This window comes from Triticum dicoccoides, chromosome 5A, assembly GCF_002162155.2.
Source record: "Triticum dicoccoides isolate Atlit2015 ecotype Zavitan chromosome 5A, WEW_v2.0, whole genome shotgun sequence".
Classification (NCBI taxonomy): Eukaryota; Viridiplantae; Streptophyta; class Magnoliopsida; order Poales; family Poaceae; genus Triticum; species Triticum dicoccoides.
This window is the reverse complement of record NC_041388.1, coordinates 662,989,781-663,002,133: the sequence shown is the minus strand read 5'-3', so window position 1 is coordinate 663,002,133 and position 12,353 is coordinate 662,989,781. Positions and strand designations below refer to the sequence as shown.

The 12,353-nt window shown below is 46.9% G+C and overlaps 2 protein-coding genes across 2 annotated transcripts in view; one reads left to right on the top strand and one right to left on the bottom strand.

Annotated features, from left to right (window-relative positions):
* Positions 1-4,809: 4,809 nt before the first annotated feature.
* On the top strand, positions 4,810-10,422 carry LOC119303897 (kinetochore protein NDC80 homolog). The gene is made up of 4 exons (XM_037581046.1): positions 4,810-6,025; positions 7,489-7,735; positions 9,697-9,843; positions 9,928-10,422. Exons 1-4 carry the CDS (start codon positions 4,872-4,874, stop codon positions 10,120-10,122), a joined length of 1,743 nt encoding a protein of 580 aa, XP_037436943.1. The 5' UTR covers positions 4,810-4,871; the 3' UTR covers positions 10,123-10,422.
* A 463-nt stretch (positions 10,423-10,885) lies between these two features.
* LOC119303898 (cysteine proteinase inhibitor-like) overlaps positions 10,886-12,353 on the bottom strand; it is a 2,777-nt gene continuing 1,309 nt past the window's right edge. Inside the window, exon 3 of the mRNA XM_037581047.1 lies at positions 10,886-11,225. The gene's annotated coding sequence lies outside the window, so the exon portion shown is untranslated. The remainder of the gene's footprint in view (positions 11,226-12,353) is intronic.

Genomic DNA, 12,353 nt, shown 5'->3' with positions numbered 1-12,353 from the left:
TCTTAAAATGCTTAGGCTGATAGTCATAGGCCGAAACATTTGGACCCATCTAGTTATGCCACCTCAAAGAAGAATAATGGGTCCATTAAAAGGCTCTTCACAATAATGCTTCTGTGGACCAAAATGAACATCATCGATGGACTCACAACTCGGCACACCCTTAGACTTCGACATGGGGGATCCATTCAATGACAATGATATGAACATCTTTGATACCACCACCACCATTACCATCGAAGAAGGCAACAAGGCTAGCTTCTAGAACTCCACTTGGGCTAATGGTCATAGGCCGAAAGACTTGGAGCCGTCTATTTTTGCCATCTAAAAGAAAAAAATAGTGCATTAAAAAGTCTCTTCACAATAATGTTGGGTTGGACCAAGCAAACGTCGCCGATGGGCTCACAACTCAACACATCCGGGAGTTCCTCAATATCTGCGACATCACTTTCACAAACTCTACTATGTGAGGAGCATTAAGACTCCATTGTTTGGAAGTGACTGCAATCGGCCAATACTCGACAACTTCCACATATAAGCCACAATTCAGGTTAGACAACACCACCAACCTCAAGAGCACCGTTAGGAGGAATTGGACGCCCCACTAAGTGCAATTTTTTTGCTTGTCTAATCATCAACAAACCGAATTTGGATGGCAGACCACCTTGGGAAACAAGGGCGGCCAAATTGTGGGGTTTTGACCCTTTTGTAAGGGGGCTCATGAAACTAGGGCACACTTGCTATTCCAATGCCGCTACTCCCTTAGGATTTGGAACTTGGCCAAGGATTGGTTTGGGGTCCCGGGGCTCGACCTGCAATCTTGGCAAGTTTTCGACAAACGTCAAAGCCGTGGCCGACTCTTTTGATGCATAATGACCATGAAAGGGATGCCCTCTCTTTTGCTTGTGGCATGGAGAAATTGGAACTAGCGCAACGCAGGAGTCTTCAACAGTAAATTCAAGCTGCCAACAATCACTTTCGCTCAAGTATGTAGCGATCGAGGCTCTAAATTGGGTGACGACAGGTGCTAAATAGCTGTGCATTATCATCTCGCGAGAGTGCTAGTCGGTGGCAAGTATCTTAGGTATTAAGGCAAAAAAGATACCTTGGTGAGATGAATAAATTTGTACTTGTAGGTTCTAACTTCGAGCTAGCTAGTTGTGCATGTCTATGCAATTCAATAGTAGGTGCACACTCCTGGCATGTAGATTTCAGAGCGTAATACCATATTGTCGTGGAATTGTCACGACAGATGTCCTTAGTGTCAGGACTTAGTCATAAGGCTAACGCATCTTTGTAGTAGCTTGAGCGGGGTTGAGCGAAATCGAGAGACGCAACACAAGACAAGGATTTAGACAGCTTCGGGCCCCGGGAAACATCATCCGGCAACAACCCTACATGCTGTTTGAGGCTAGGTCTCATTATGATCATCAGGAAGTCGCCATAAACCAGCTCTCCTCTTTGTGTCTAGCCCTACGATTGTTTTCCCTTGCTTCTTCCTCTTTGGGGAGCCCCGCCCCTCCTTATATATGTTGGAGGGGCGGGTTACATGTGGAGTCCTATTAGGATTATGACTAGTCTATCTCTAATACAAACCGGATACAAGTCCAGGTCTTAACTCCTTGTAAGACAAATATTTCTCACGCCTTTCCTCTTAAACCGGCCCATCATAACATGAGCCGGCCTTCTGAGCCTTGGGCCTTGTTGTTGAAAATATGCCCTAGAGGCAATAATAAATTAGTTATTATTATATTATATTTTATTGTTCATGATAATCGTTTTATCCATGCTAGAATTGTATTGATAGGAAACTCAGATGCATGTGTGGATACATAGACAACACCATGTCCCTAGTAAGCCTCTAGTTGACTAGCTCATTGATCAATAGATGGTTACAGTTTCCTGACCATGGACATTGGATGTTGTTGATAACGGGATCACATCATTAGGAGAATGATGTGATGGACAAGACCCAATCCTAAGCCTAGCACAAAGATCGTGTAGTTCGTATGCTAAAGCTTTTCTAATATCAAGTATCATTTCCTTAGACCATGAGATTGTGCAACTCCCGGATACCGTAGGAGTGCTTTGGGTGTGCCAAACGTCACAACGTAACTGGGTGGCTATAAAGGTTCACTACAGGTATCTCCGAAAGTATTTGTTGAGTTGGCACGAATCGAGACTGGGATTTGTCACTCCGTGTAAACGGAGAGGTATCTCTGGGCCCACTCGGTAGGGCATCATCATAATATGCACAATGTGACCAAGGAGTTGATCACGGGATGATGTGTTACGGAACGAGTAAAGAGACTTGCCGGTAACGAGATTGAACAAGGTATCGGATACCGACGATCGAATCTCGGGCAAGTACAATACCGCTGGACAAAGGGAATTGTATACGGGATTGATTGAATCCTTGACATCGTGGTTCATCTGATGAGATCATCGTGGAACATGTGGGAGCCAACATGGGTATCCAGATCCCGTTGTTGGTTATTGGCGGAGAGTTGTCTTGGTCATGTCTGCATAGTTCCCGAACCCGTAGGGTCTACACACTTAAGGTTCTGTGACGCTAGAGTTGTTATGGGAAATAGTATGTGGTTACCGAAGGTTGTTAGGAGTCCCGGATGAGATCCCGGACATGACGAGGAGCTCCGGAATGGTCCGGAGGTGAAGATCGGTATATTGGACGAAGGGTATTGGAGTCCGGAATTGTTCCGGGGGTACCAGGTGATGACCAGCGTGTCCGAAAGGGGTTTCGGAGGCCCCGACAAGCGTTGGGGGGCCTTATGGGCCAAGGGGAGAGGGCACATCAGCCCACTAAGGGGCTGAGCGCCCCTCCCACCCCATCTCACGTAACCAGGAGAGGTGGGGGCGCCACCCCTAGGGCAGCCGCCCCTCTCGGCTTGGGGGGCAAGTTTCCTAAGGGGTGGGGGCGCCCAAACCCATCTAGGGTTTCCCCTGTGGCCGCCGCCCCTCTCCTAGGGAACCCTAGGGCGCCTCCCCTTCCTCCCTTCCCCTTATATATAGTGAGGGAGAGAGAGGGCAGCCGCACCCTTCCCCTGGCGCATCCCTCTCCCTCCTCCAACACCTCATCCTCCTCCATGGTGCTTGGCGAAGCCCTGCCGGAGAACCACAAGCTCCTCCACCACCACGCCGTCGTGCTGTTGGACTCTCTTCCTCAACCTCTCCCTCCTCCTTGTTGGATCAAGGCGTGGGAAACGTCTCCGTTCCGTACGTGTGTTGAACGCGGAGGTGCCGTCTGTTCGGCGCTAGGATCATCGGTGATTTGGATCACAACGAGTACGACTCCATCAACCCCGTTCACTTGAACGCTTCCGCTTAGCGATCTATAAGGGTATGTAGATGCACTCTCCTTCCCCTCGCTGCTAGATTACTCCATAGATTGATCTTGGTGATGCGTAGAAATTTTAAATTTCTGCTACGATCCTCAACACTTGTCACCGTCTGTCCCGCCCGCCGGGTTACCAGTGAATCATAAACCGCCAGGTCCAAACGGGTCACCCGTGAATCGTCAAGTCTCAGCCGGGTCTCAAGTAAACCACCAAGTCCGGCTGGGTTATACTTCCGGCCGGTTTACACCGCGGGGTATATCCCCGACACATATCATAAGTTTGTGTGTGAAAATTTATCTAGCTTGAGAGGAGAGTGGTACCATCACATAGAATAAACAGATAAATAAATAAAATACATGCTATCATTATTAGTGATAAAAAATGTCCAATTATCAATGTTAAATGCCAAGTCCGATCCATAATAAGTGTCACCGTTTTGATATTTGGACTAACCCTAGTTCAAAACTTGGACACTTATTTTGGAATCGGAGGGAGTACAAGACAACAATATCCAGACCCTGAATAGAGGACTGAGACATCGCAAAATAAACAAATAGAGGATGAGATATCAATCTATCATCATGCTATGAAAATCAACCCGCTAATAACAATCGATTAGATAGATTCCCACAAAGCCACCGTCGTGTTTTTTGTTCAGAAAACTTCTGGGTGGAAGTTCCCCGGCATGGAGGCCCCGCGTCCGGCGTTCCTGAGGTGCATGGACAGCCCATAATTATCCGCCTCGAGCCGCCTGACCTGCTCCCGGTACTGGGCGACCTGCACCTGGAGCTCCCTGCCCCTCCCCTCGTCCTCCATGTGCTGCCGGTGCTGGATCACCACCGCCTTCTTCAGGATGGCGTTCTGCCGCCGAACATTGTCCAGCGCCGCCCGGTCCTTGTCTCCGAGCACCTGCACGGCGCGAGAGCAAACAACACCTCCGAATGCGTCGAGGATCCTGGCGGCACGGCGCCGGGCGTCGTCCATGGAGGTGGCGCTCGCCATCTCGCTCACCAGGACCTCCGTCCACTCACCCGTCGACTGCTTTACGTGGCCGTTCTCCGCGGCGGCGGGCTGCGCCGGGGCATCCGTGGCGAGCTCATCGGCACCGCCGTCCGGGGGAGTTGTTGTAATACCCCCGTCGCCGCTGTCTCGCGGGAAATCCAGATGCAGTCGGGTCATCGCCTGCAGCACCGCGAGGTAGTCGTCGGCGTCGTCCATGGCGGAGTGCTGACGACGCTGTTTTCCCTACTAGTATATATCATGTTCGGCCCAAAAGCCGAGTCGAAGTCTCAGTCCGACCTGGGCTCCCGGCCTGGGCCTAGCAGGCTCACCCAGCCTGACTTCCGTCGCAGGCCGCGTAGCTCACGCAAAAGCCCAGCCCAGGCAAGGCTCTCTCCATTTTTCTCCACCGAGAAAAAAACACCCTCCTCCAAACCCCCATCTCTCGCTCTCTCCCAAAATCAAATCGGAAGCCCGCAATTTCCAGAGCAAACCCCAGCCCCAACTCCGGCGACGGAAATGCGGCGCGGGCGCGGGCGCGGCGGCGGCGGGCGGCACCCGAAGGCGCCCCTCTCCTCGGCGGCGGTCGACCGCACCCCGATGTCGGACGCCTTCAGCATCCAGAGGAACCTCGACCACGCCTTCTCCCGCCGCGACTCCGACGCCTTCAGCATGTGCAGCAGCCGCCCCTCCTCCATCGGCACGGGGGCGGCCTCCCACGCCGGCGGCCCCATCACCAGCCTCTCCGACCGCGCCTCGCAGGCCGCCGCCCTCCGCGCCGTCAACGCCTACCTCGCCGCCGCCGCCATCCACCTCCGCCCGCCCCTCCCGCCCGCCAAGGACATCGTCGCCGCCTTCCACCACCTCGCCGACCGCCTCCGCTACCCCCTCAAGCCCGCCGCCTGGGAGGACGACCTCCTCAGCCTCCTCCGCTCCCTCGGCTGCCCCTACAAGGTCACCAGATCCGCCCTCAAGGCCCCCGGCACCCCGCACTCCTGGCCGCCGCTCCTCTCCGTCCTCTACTGGCTCACCCTCCTCTGCCGCGTCACCGACGGCCTCGACGCGTCCCCTCCCGTCTCCGCCTCCAATGACCTCATGACCTACATCACCGACAGCTACTACCTGTTCCTCACCGGCGAGGATGATGCCGTCGCCTCCCTCGACGACGACTACCACGCCAAGGCCCGCGCCCAAATCGCTGAGAAGGCAACGGCCATCCAGGAGCTGGAGAAGGAGCTTCAGGATCTCGAGGCCAAGCGGAGCAAGCAAATGTCAGCGCCCTCTCGCCTCAAGAGGCTGGAGGATAAGAAGGATGCATTTACTGCAGACGTTCAGAAGTTCGAGGCCGTGGTGAAGAGCTGGTCCACCAAGATCAAGGAGAAGGAAGAGGCGTTGGTGGAGAAGGAGAAGGAGCTGGAGGCCAAGGTGTTGAATTGCAAGCAGACCATGGCCGAAAATGAGGAGCTGGCGAAACAGGTGGAAACGCAGGTGGTCAATGTGAGGGATGTCGATAGGATGGCTAGGGAGATGCAAGCGGTGGAGAATGATATTGCCAAGCTGGAGAATGCGAATGCCGTGCTGGAGGAGAAGGGGTGGGAACTCGAAGCTGCACTGGTCAGTAAGCTTGAGGAGATCGAGGGCCTTGCAGAGCTGTGCAACCAGTCCCTCAGAAAGTATGAATTCCCCAAAAGAACTTTGGATCTCCTGGTTCTTCATTTTTTCTCTCCATATTTGTTATTCTTTCACCAATGCTTCGATTGTTATCTAACACCTTTAAACTGACCTTAACAGAGTAATGAGTAACCATACCTCTCTTATTTGATATGTAGAAATGTACTTAAACAAACATCTGCTGTTCTAATGCTGACATGTTGCTCCATTGTTAAATATGTTTGATCTTCTAAACCTCCATATCATAGTTCACATAATAGTCCATTCGGTGAATCAATTAGTTTTGTTCATGCCTCAGCACTTCAAATGCTCAATGTCAGAGGATTATTTTGATAATCTTTTGCTTTGTTTAGGAGTTGTGGTCACCCAGTTTACAAGATTGTGCTTTAGCTTGCGATAGTATTCTCTTGACTTTGCAATTAGTCTTCTGTCTTGTAGGTTACCTTTTACCTTTCTTGGTGTTTGTCAGTCTTAACTTTTCTTGCTGCTTGTTTTCTTAACGGTTTGGAGTACACTCTGCTAGTCTGCTATGTGTTCGATTATATATGTTAGGAGAAGGCATGATTCTTTTATGGACTATGATTGAGATGTCAAGTTAAAACAAGGAAACTGCTTTCTGTTCATAAAAATAGTTATACTATCAGCCGCTTGTATCTGTGCATACAAAAGAGACAATGAATAAGAGCATGCACAAGGCAGTCCTCCAGTAGTTAACATTAGCTAAATAGAGACGGTTCAAATGTTGCAGTGTTACACATCAGAAAGTGCAGGAAAGTTGTAGGACATCGTATGTTTTTGCCATTGATTTACTTTATCTCCCATTCCCTCTTCTCATTTATTTATGTAGCTTAACTCTCTGTGTAATTCCTTCCCCTCTGTTTCTCATCATTCCTTTTCTTAAGTTTTGCTGTTGAACATAGTATCATGTTGCAAATCGATGACTTCATTTGTGAAAGCATTTCCAGCAGGGCTATGAAGCTATGTGTGTGTTCTATCGGTATTTTTTTAAATCTTTCTTTTGGGTGATGGACACAATGTTTAGGCAGACATAGTTAGAATTAATGCACACTGCTCCTCTGTTGCAACAATATTATATATCGCATGTCTATATGTTAATTGGGTATGGCTATGATACATACGTTTTCACAAAAAGCTTCTAATACGTTTCACATCATAATATTCTTCATAATTGAGAAATATAAAAAATGAAGGCTATACCAACATTTTGTAATTAAAAAAAACATTGCTGAGATAGATTTTGTGTAACACAGTATTCTTAAGTATTGCTCCTCAGTGCTCAGTTAGTGACAGACTGAAGCAAACGAAGATCGAGATCTCAGAAAAGATTTCATTTTATTATGTTTCCCAATCTGTTGTTTATTCTTTGTCTTCTCTTTTGTCAATTTATATGTAGAGCGGTAGAGCTTGTTGCCTTACTGTCAAACATCACTGTGCCATTTTGCAGGTTGAAACCCAGTATTGATTTCCAGTACGAGGTAAATGCAAAAGGATCCTCCCCGGCTGAGATCCTTGGTACCACGTACAAAACCACTCTGAAGCCTGCGCTCAATGCTCTTGCCAATGAGACTAAAAGGCTAATTATCTCAAAGCGCGACGAGTCAATTGATCTACAAAAGCAGTTGCAAGGAATTGTTAAAATGCTGGAGGAGAAAAGGAGTCATGTTTCTGTTCTACAGGCTAAAAATAATGAGGTCAGTCACCTTATACGGTATATGGTATATATCACAACATGACAAAGTAAAACAAAGACCTCAAGTCCACTTTAACACATAGTATGTTCATGATTGACTTATTAAAACTCATGCATCAAAGTGGAAATTCTGCCTGTATATCTTGTAGCAAAACTTGTTCACTATCCTGGCAAAATGGAGGTTCTGTACTATGAGTTGATAAACTTACTCCACTTGTATAAAATGTCATTAATTTATTACTCATTACAGCCTAGAAAATAATTGGATTATTATTTATGTGCTGTGCATCATGCAAAAAGTACTCAAGTGAACTCTTTTTTTATGGAAAATCTAAAGTCAACACTGGCCAATGGCTTACTTCCTTCTCTTATACTCCCTCAGTTCAACAATACATGTTGTTTTGGGTTATGACTTTTGACATGGTGTCTGGCGTGCAATTTTGACCGTTAGTTTTCATATGAATAAGTTAGAAAAGAGTCATAAGGTTCTACTTTTACTAAATATTTTCATGGCAAACCTAATCATACTGTTTTCACTCTGCCAATCCAAATTATAAACATCAGTTGTCAAAGGTAGAGATGTGTTACATATATTCCGAAATGGAGATATTAATTGGTTACAATAGTTACAAAGTTCTGATGACCTGCATTTTATGGTAGAAAACTTGCTATACTGCTGGTAATGTGGTTTGTTTTATTTCTCATCTGTTCCAACTGCTAGAGAACCAGTTTTGAGGGCACGTACAGTGGGGTGATGTCAGTTTTCTCTTGGTAATGCCACTGCCATGTAGGATAATTGCTGAGTTGGAAGAGAGAGAAGTGAAAAGAGGGGGGAGAGGTTCTTTTCTTAACTAAGAGATGTTCTCTTAGCGTTTAAGATAAGTCATTTTTATCGATTGAGTCAGATGCCATATCTTGGCCTTATTTAGTTATCACTGCACAATTTTAGGGGCATGCAAATACTACTTTGCTATAAAATAACACAAAGAGATTACCCATTATCTAGCATGTTCAAGTTATCATCTTAAATGAGATGGAAGCTTAAGAGAAGGCTGCCTTCTCAACCACTGTACATGCCCTGAAAGGCATCGCCTATGAACTAGCCAAGCCCTCCTGCATATGTGGCGATTAGACCTTCCATCACCTATGAGTGTCTAGGGCCTTGGTGAATACTGAACATAATGTAATGACTGATGTTCACATGTAACCTGTTACAAGTGGTATGCTATATCTTCACATGTTCTTATTTGTGCTGCATAAACTGGTTGAGATGCCTAGCTTGTGATAAACAAACACACTTAAGCTCTGTTCAGAATACGGGATATATCCCTTTTCCCCTGGGAAATAAAATGGTTCCTGTAAAATTCTTTCTTTCCAAAGAGTCCCTTTAGTTTGAAAAGAGTGGATTTTGTGCAACCAGTTGCTGCTACACCCCATTATTCAAAAACTTACTTTGGAGTTTCCAAAAAATGTAAAACAGTTCATGGATTTAATCTCTACTTGCATTTTCATGCAATTATTCTGAATAGTTCATCAAGATATGTAAACGTCTGAACATATTTTATTGATCAAGCATATGCTTGAGCTGAAAGCATTGAACTGATAGTAGCTTTGCCATGTTTACTCGTTCATGAATGCAGTGTTGCATGTGTTGCCTTAGTGTATTATTCTCCATATAATGATTTATGAACACATAGGCGTTGACGTGGATTCTGTATTTACGTCAATATGACAGATCATCACTCCTGGCTTAGCTTGTATAGTTGTTTCTGAAAAATGAGTCATCGCATATACCTGGGAAACTATGTCAAGATTGCACCAATGTAGATATTTTGGACTCCCGTTTCATACAACACAATCACAAACTAGTCTGTAACCTTGTGGATAATTTGGTGCAAAATAAAACAGTAAACTAGTTATCATTTGTAATGTTCCTGTTTACATTTTAGTTTCTGTACCCAGATGACTGCTCAGGTGGATTCACTGGATCGCGAAATCCAAAGCCACGTTTCACGCTGCGCAGCCGATGCTAGAAAAATGAAAGACGAGCTAGAGAAAAAGGAACATCACCTGAGCACCATCGAGAAGGAGGCAGAGGTTTTTTTAAAGGTAAAATTGTCTCTCAAAGTTCCGTAGCATGGAACACGGGCCATCATCAGATAACTTATCTGCATCAATGTTGTGATTCGGCAGAACTCTGAAGAGGGTCTCCAGGCTGCGTTGAGGGAGACCGACGAAGAAACTCAGATGTGCGCGAGGGAGCTGCTTAAGCTCATCGATTCCATCGCGGAGTACAAGGAGTTTGTGGAGCAGTCGACTGCCGAGATGAAGAAAGAGCTCTACGAATGCGCGGACGACATAGCTTCGCTGTCGGCCAAGATGGTGTGAGGCTGGTCACACGCTGAAAGCGAGTTAGATTTGGCGATGCTGCTGTAGGGTTTCTCCACGCGCCAATAGCTACCTTTTGGATTGCTTAACGTCGTCTGTGGTGTAGTGTGATAGTTTGAGGCCTTGATCGGAGGTGTAGTTGTGGGCCGGTGAGAGGAGTTCGGTGTGTGTGTGTGTCTCTTGCTGCATTGGCCAGAGGAACACACTACTTATTTGTAAATAGCTAAGCACCTATGTAGGATGTGCACAGAGATTGTTGAAATGGCGGCATATGCCTGAGCTCCCAGTTTCATTTCTGGATACACCACTCTGCACCATACTAACAGGTCTTGAGAAGCTGCAGGGAACAGCCCCTATGCATTGCCAGAAGCTAACTGAAGTACGGAAACAGCAGCAAAATAACAGCAAAAGTTGCAGCAGCTAGGTAAACAGATTCAGCAGCAGTGTGTTCAATTCAGATGACAGCGGAGCCCAACATCAACACACAGAACAACACTATCAGCCTGCGCCTTCATGTTAGTAGGCTTACTTCCTTGGAAACAAGCCTTATTTCTTGTTTTCCAGAGATTCCGAAAAATGGCAGCAGCACCCGACCATAACCCCCTTCCGATCCTACCATAAACAAGACTTAAATCAGGAATCGCTCAAAGCAGAGGAGCAAGCAAGGCTTTGTGCTGATCCCAACCCTAAGGGAACACCAGCAAGCTTGTGTGCATCACTCAATGTAGAGGCCGAGGGATGTCCTCTCTTTTCGAAAAAAAAGGAACACCAGCAACATTCCAGACACAATTAGCTAGACAGCAGAAGAACAAGTGTTCCGGAATTTGCTTTGGCCAGAATTCTATTCCTGATCACTAGCCATAGTGGAGCTTAGTACGAACTAGAGAGGCCATCAAGCCAAGCTAAATTAACTGCATAGGATATGAACCATCTGAAACTTGAATGGCAAGAAATATAATGGGCAGGTCAAAACAACTCGCAAGAAGCAGACTTGTTCTTGATACTAGTACACAAGAGAGCACGTTAAACACATGCCGCACGGACGGTAGCTATATCCACACCATATCTGGAGATCCTTGCACTGTTGCACAGTTGGGACAGGCCTGAAATTAGCAGATTTACATTAATCAATTCTCAGCATAAATTGGCGAACAAGGCTCTATGAATCATGTGTCTTAATCTTTATTCTAGTAATGCTTGCATGATGAAAATTTTCTCTTCTGTAATTAATAAGCAGGGTCCCATGATAAATTTTCATATGGCAACATCAAAAGCTTTCTTCGAAGTTCATAGTCCTTGTGATTAATCAAGAAAGTTGTCATTATAGAAGAGAATACTTTGTATAGTTTGAAGAAATTTCACCTTAATCCCAGTATTGCTTTGCAAAGTTAATCAACAGAAATTTTCATAGTTCGAAGTTCATAGGTCTTGAAACGAGTTTTTTTTTAGAAAAGGAGGATGACCCCCGGCCTCTGCATCTGGGAGATGCATACGGCCACTTTATTGATTATTCTCGAGGACCTTGCAAAGTATTACAACAATGTGCCTGAATCCACCATCTTGGCAACACATGCCGCTACTCCTATCCAAAATGATGAAGGGGTGCTAGCTGGGCCACTACCCAAACCACTCACCTAAGCCTAACAATCAAAAGCCAGACGCCGAAACATATTCGGAAGCCCCAGCCGAGCCACATACCGGGTCTGGAACACAATCCGGTCAGACACACTCGTGTGTCGTCGCCGCCATCTTCCACATGTCTGTCTTCAGGTCAAATTGAGGCTTCTACCTTGTCTGCCCACTCAGCCATCGACGTCACCATGACGCCAGACAGCAACCTCCTCCTGCACGAGTCCATCTCCGCGCATCAAACGCCGAGTCTCAACAGCACCACGTCGCCGAGATCCACCACCATCAATGTGAAAGATGAAGCACCGCTCCACCAAAGTCGCCGTCCTCTAGTCCCTCGAGCCCGTGTGCACCTCCAAAAATGACGCCCCCATGGGGGAAAACGACACCAGAGAGCCGCCGTCATCCGATCTACTGATCTAGGGTTTCCCCTGGAGGTAGCAGAGAGTGGCCTTGAACTTCTTCACGGCGATGCCTTCAGCATCGCCATCGTCGGCCTTGGCAGTAGCCAATAGTAGGTTTTCACCCAGATCTGATCGAAGACCTCTATCTCTCATGCACGGGTCGCCGCCGTCCTTGCCAGGATCTGGATGATCCCACTT

Excerpts from the sequence above, each read along its gene's own strand:
- LOC119303897 (XM_037581046.1), top strand. The coding sequence starts at position 4,872 with ATGCGGCGCGGGCGCGGGCGCGGCGGCGGCGGGCGGCACCCGAAGGCG. Across the intron at positions 6,026-7,488 it reads TGCAACCAGTCCCTCAGAAA|GTTGAAACCCAGTATTGATT; the intron begins GTATGAATTCCC and ends GCCATTTTGCAG. Across the intron at positions 9,844-9,927 it reads AGGCAGAGGTTTTTTTAAAG|AACTCTGAAGAGGGTCTCCA; the intron begins GTAAAATTGTCT and ends GTGATTCGGCAG.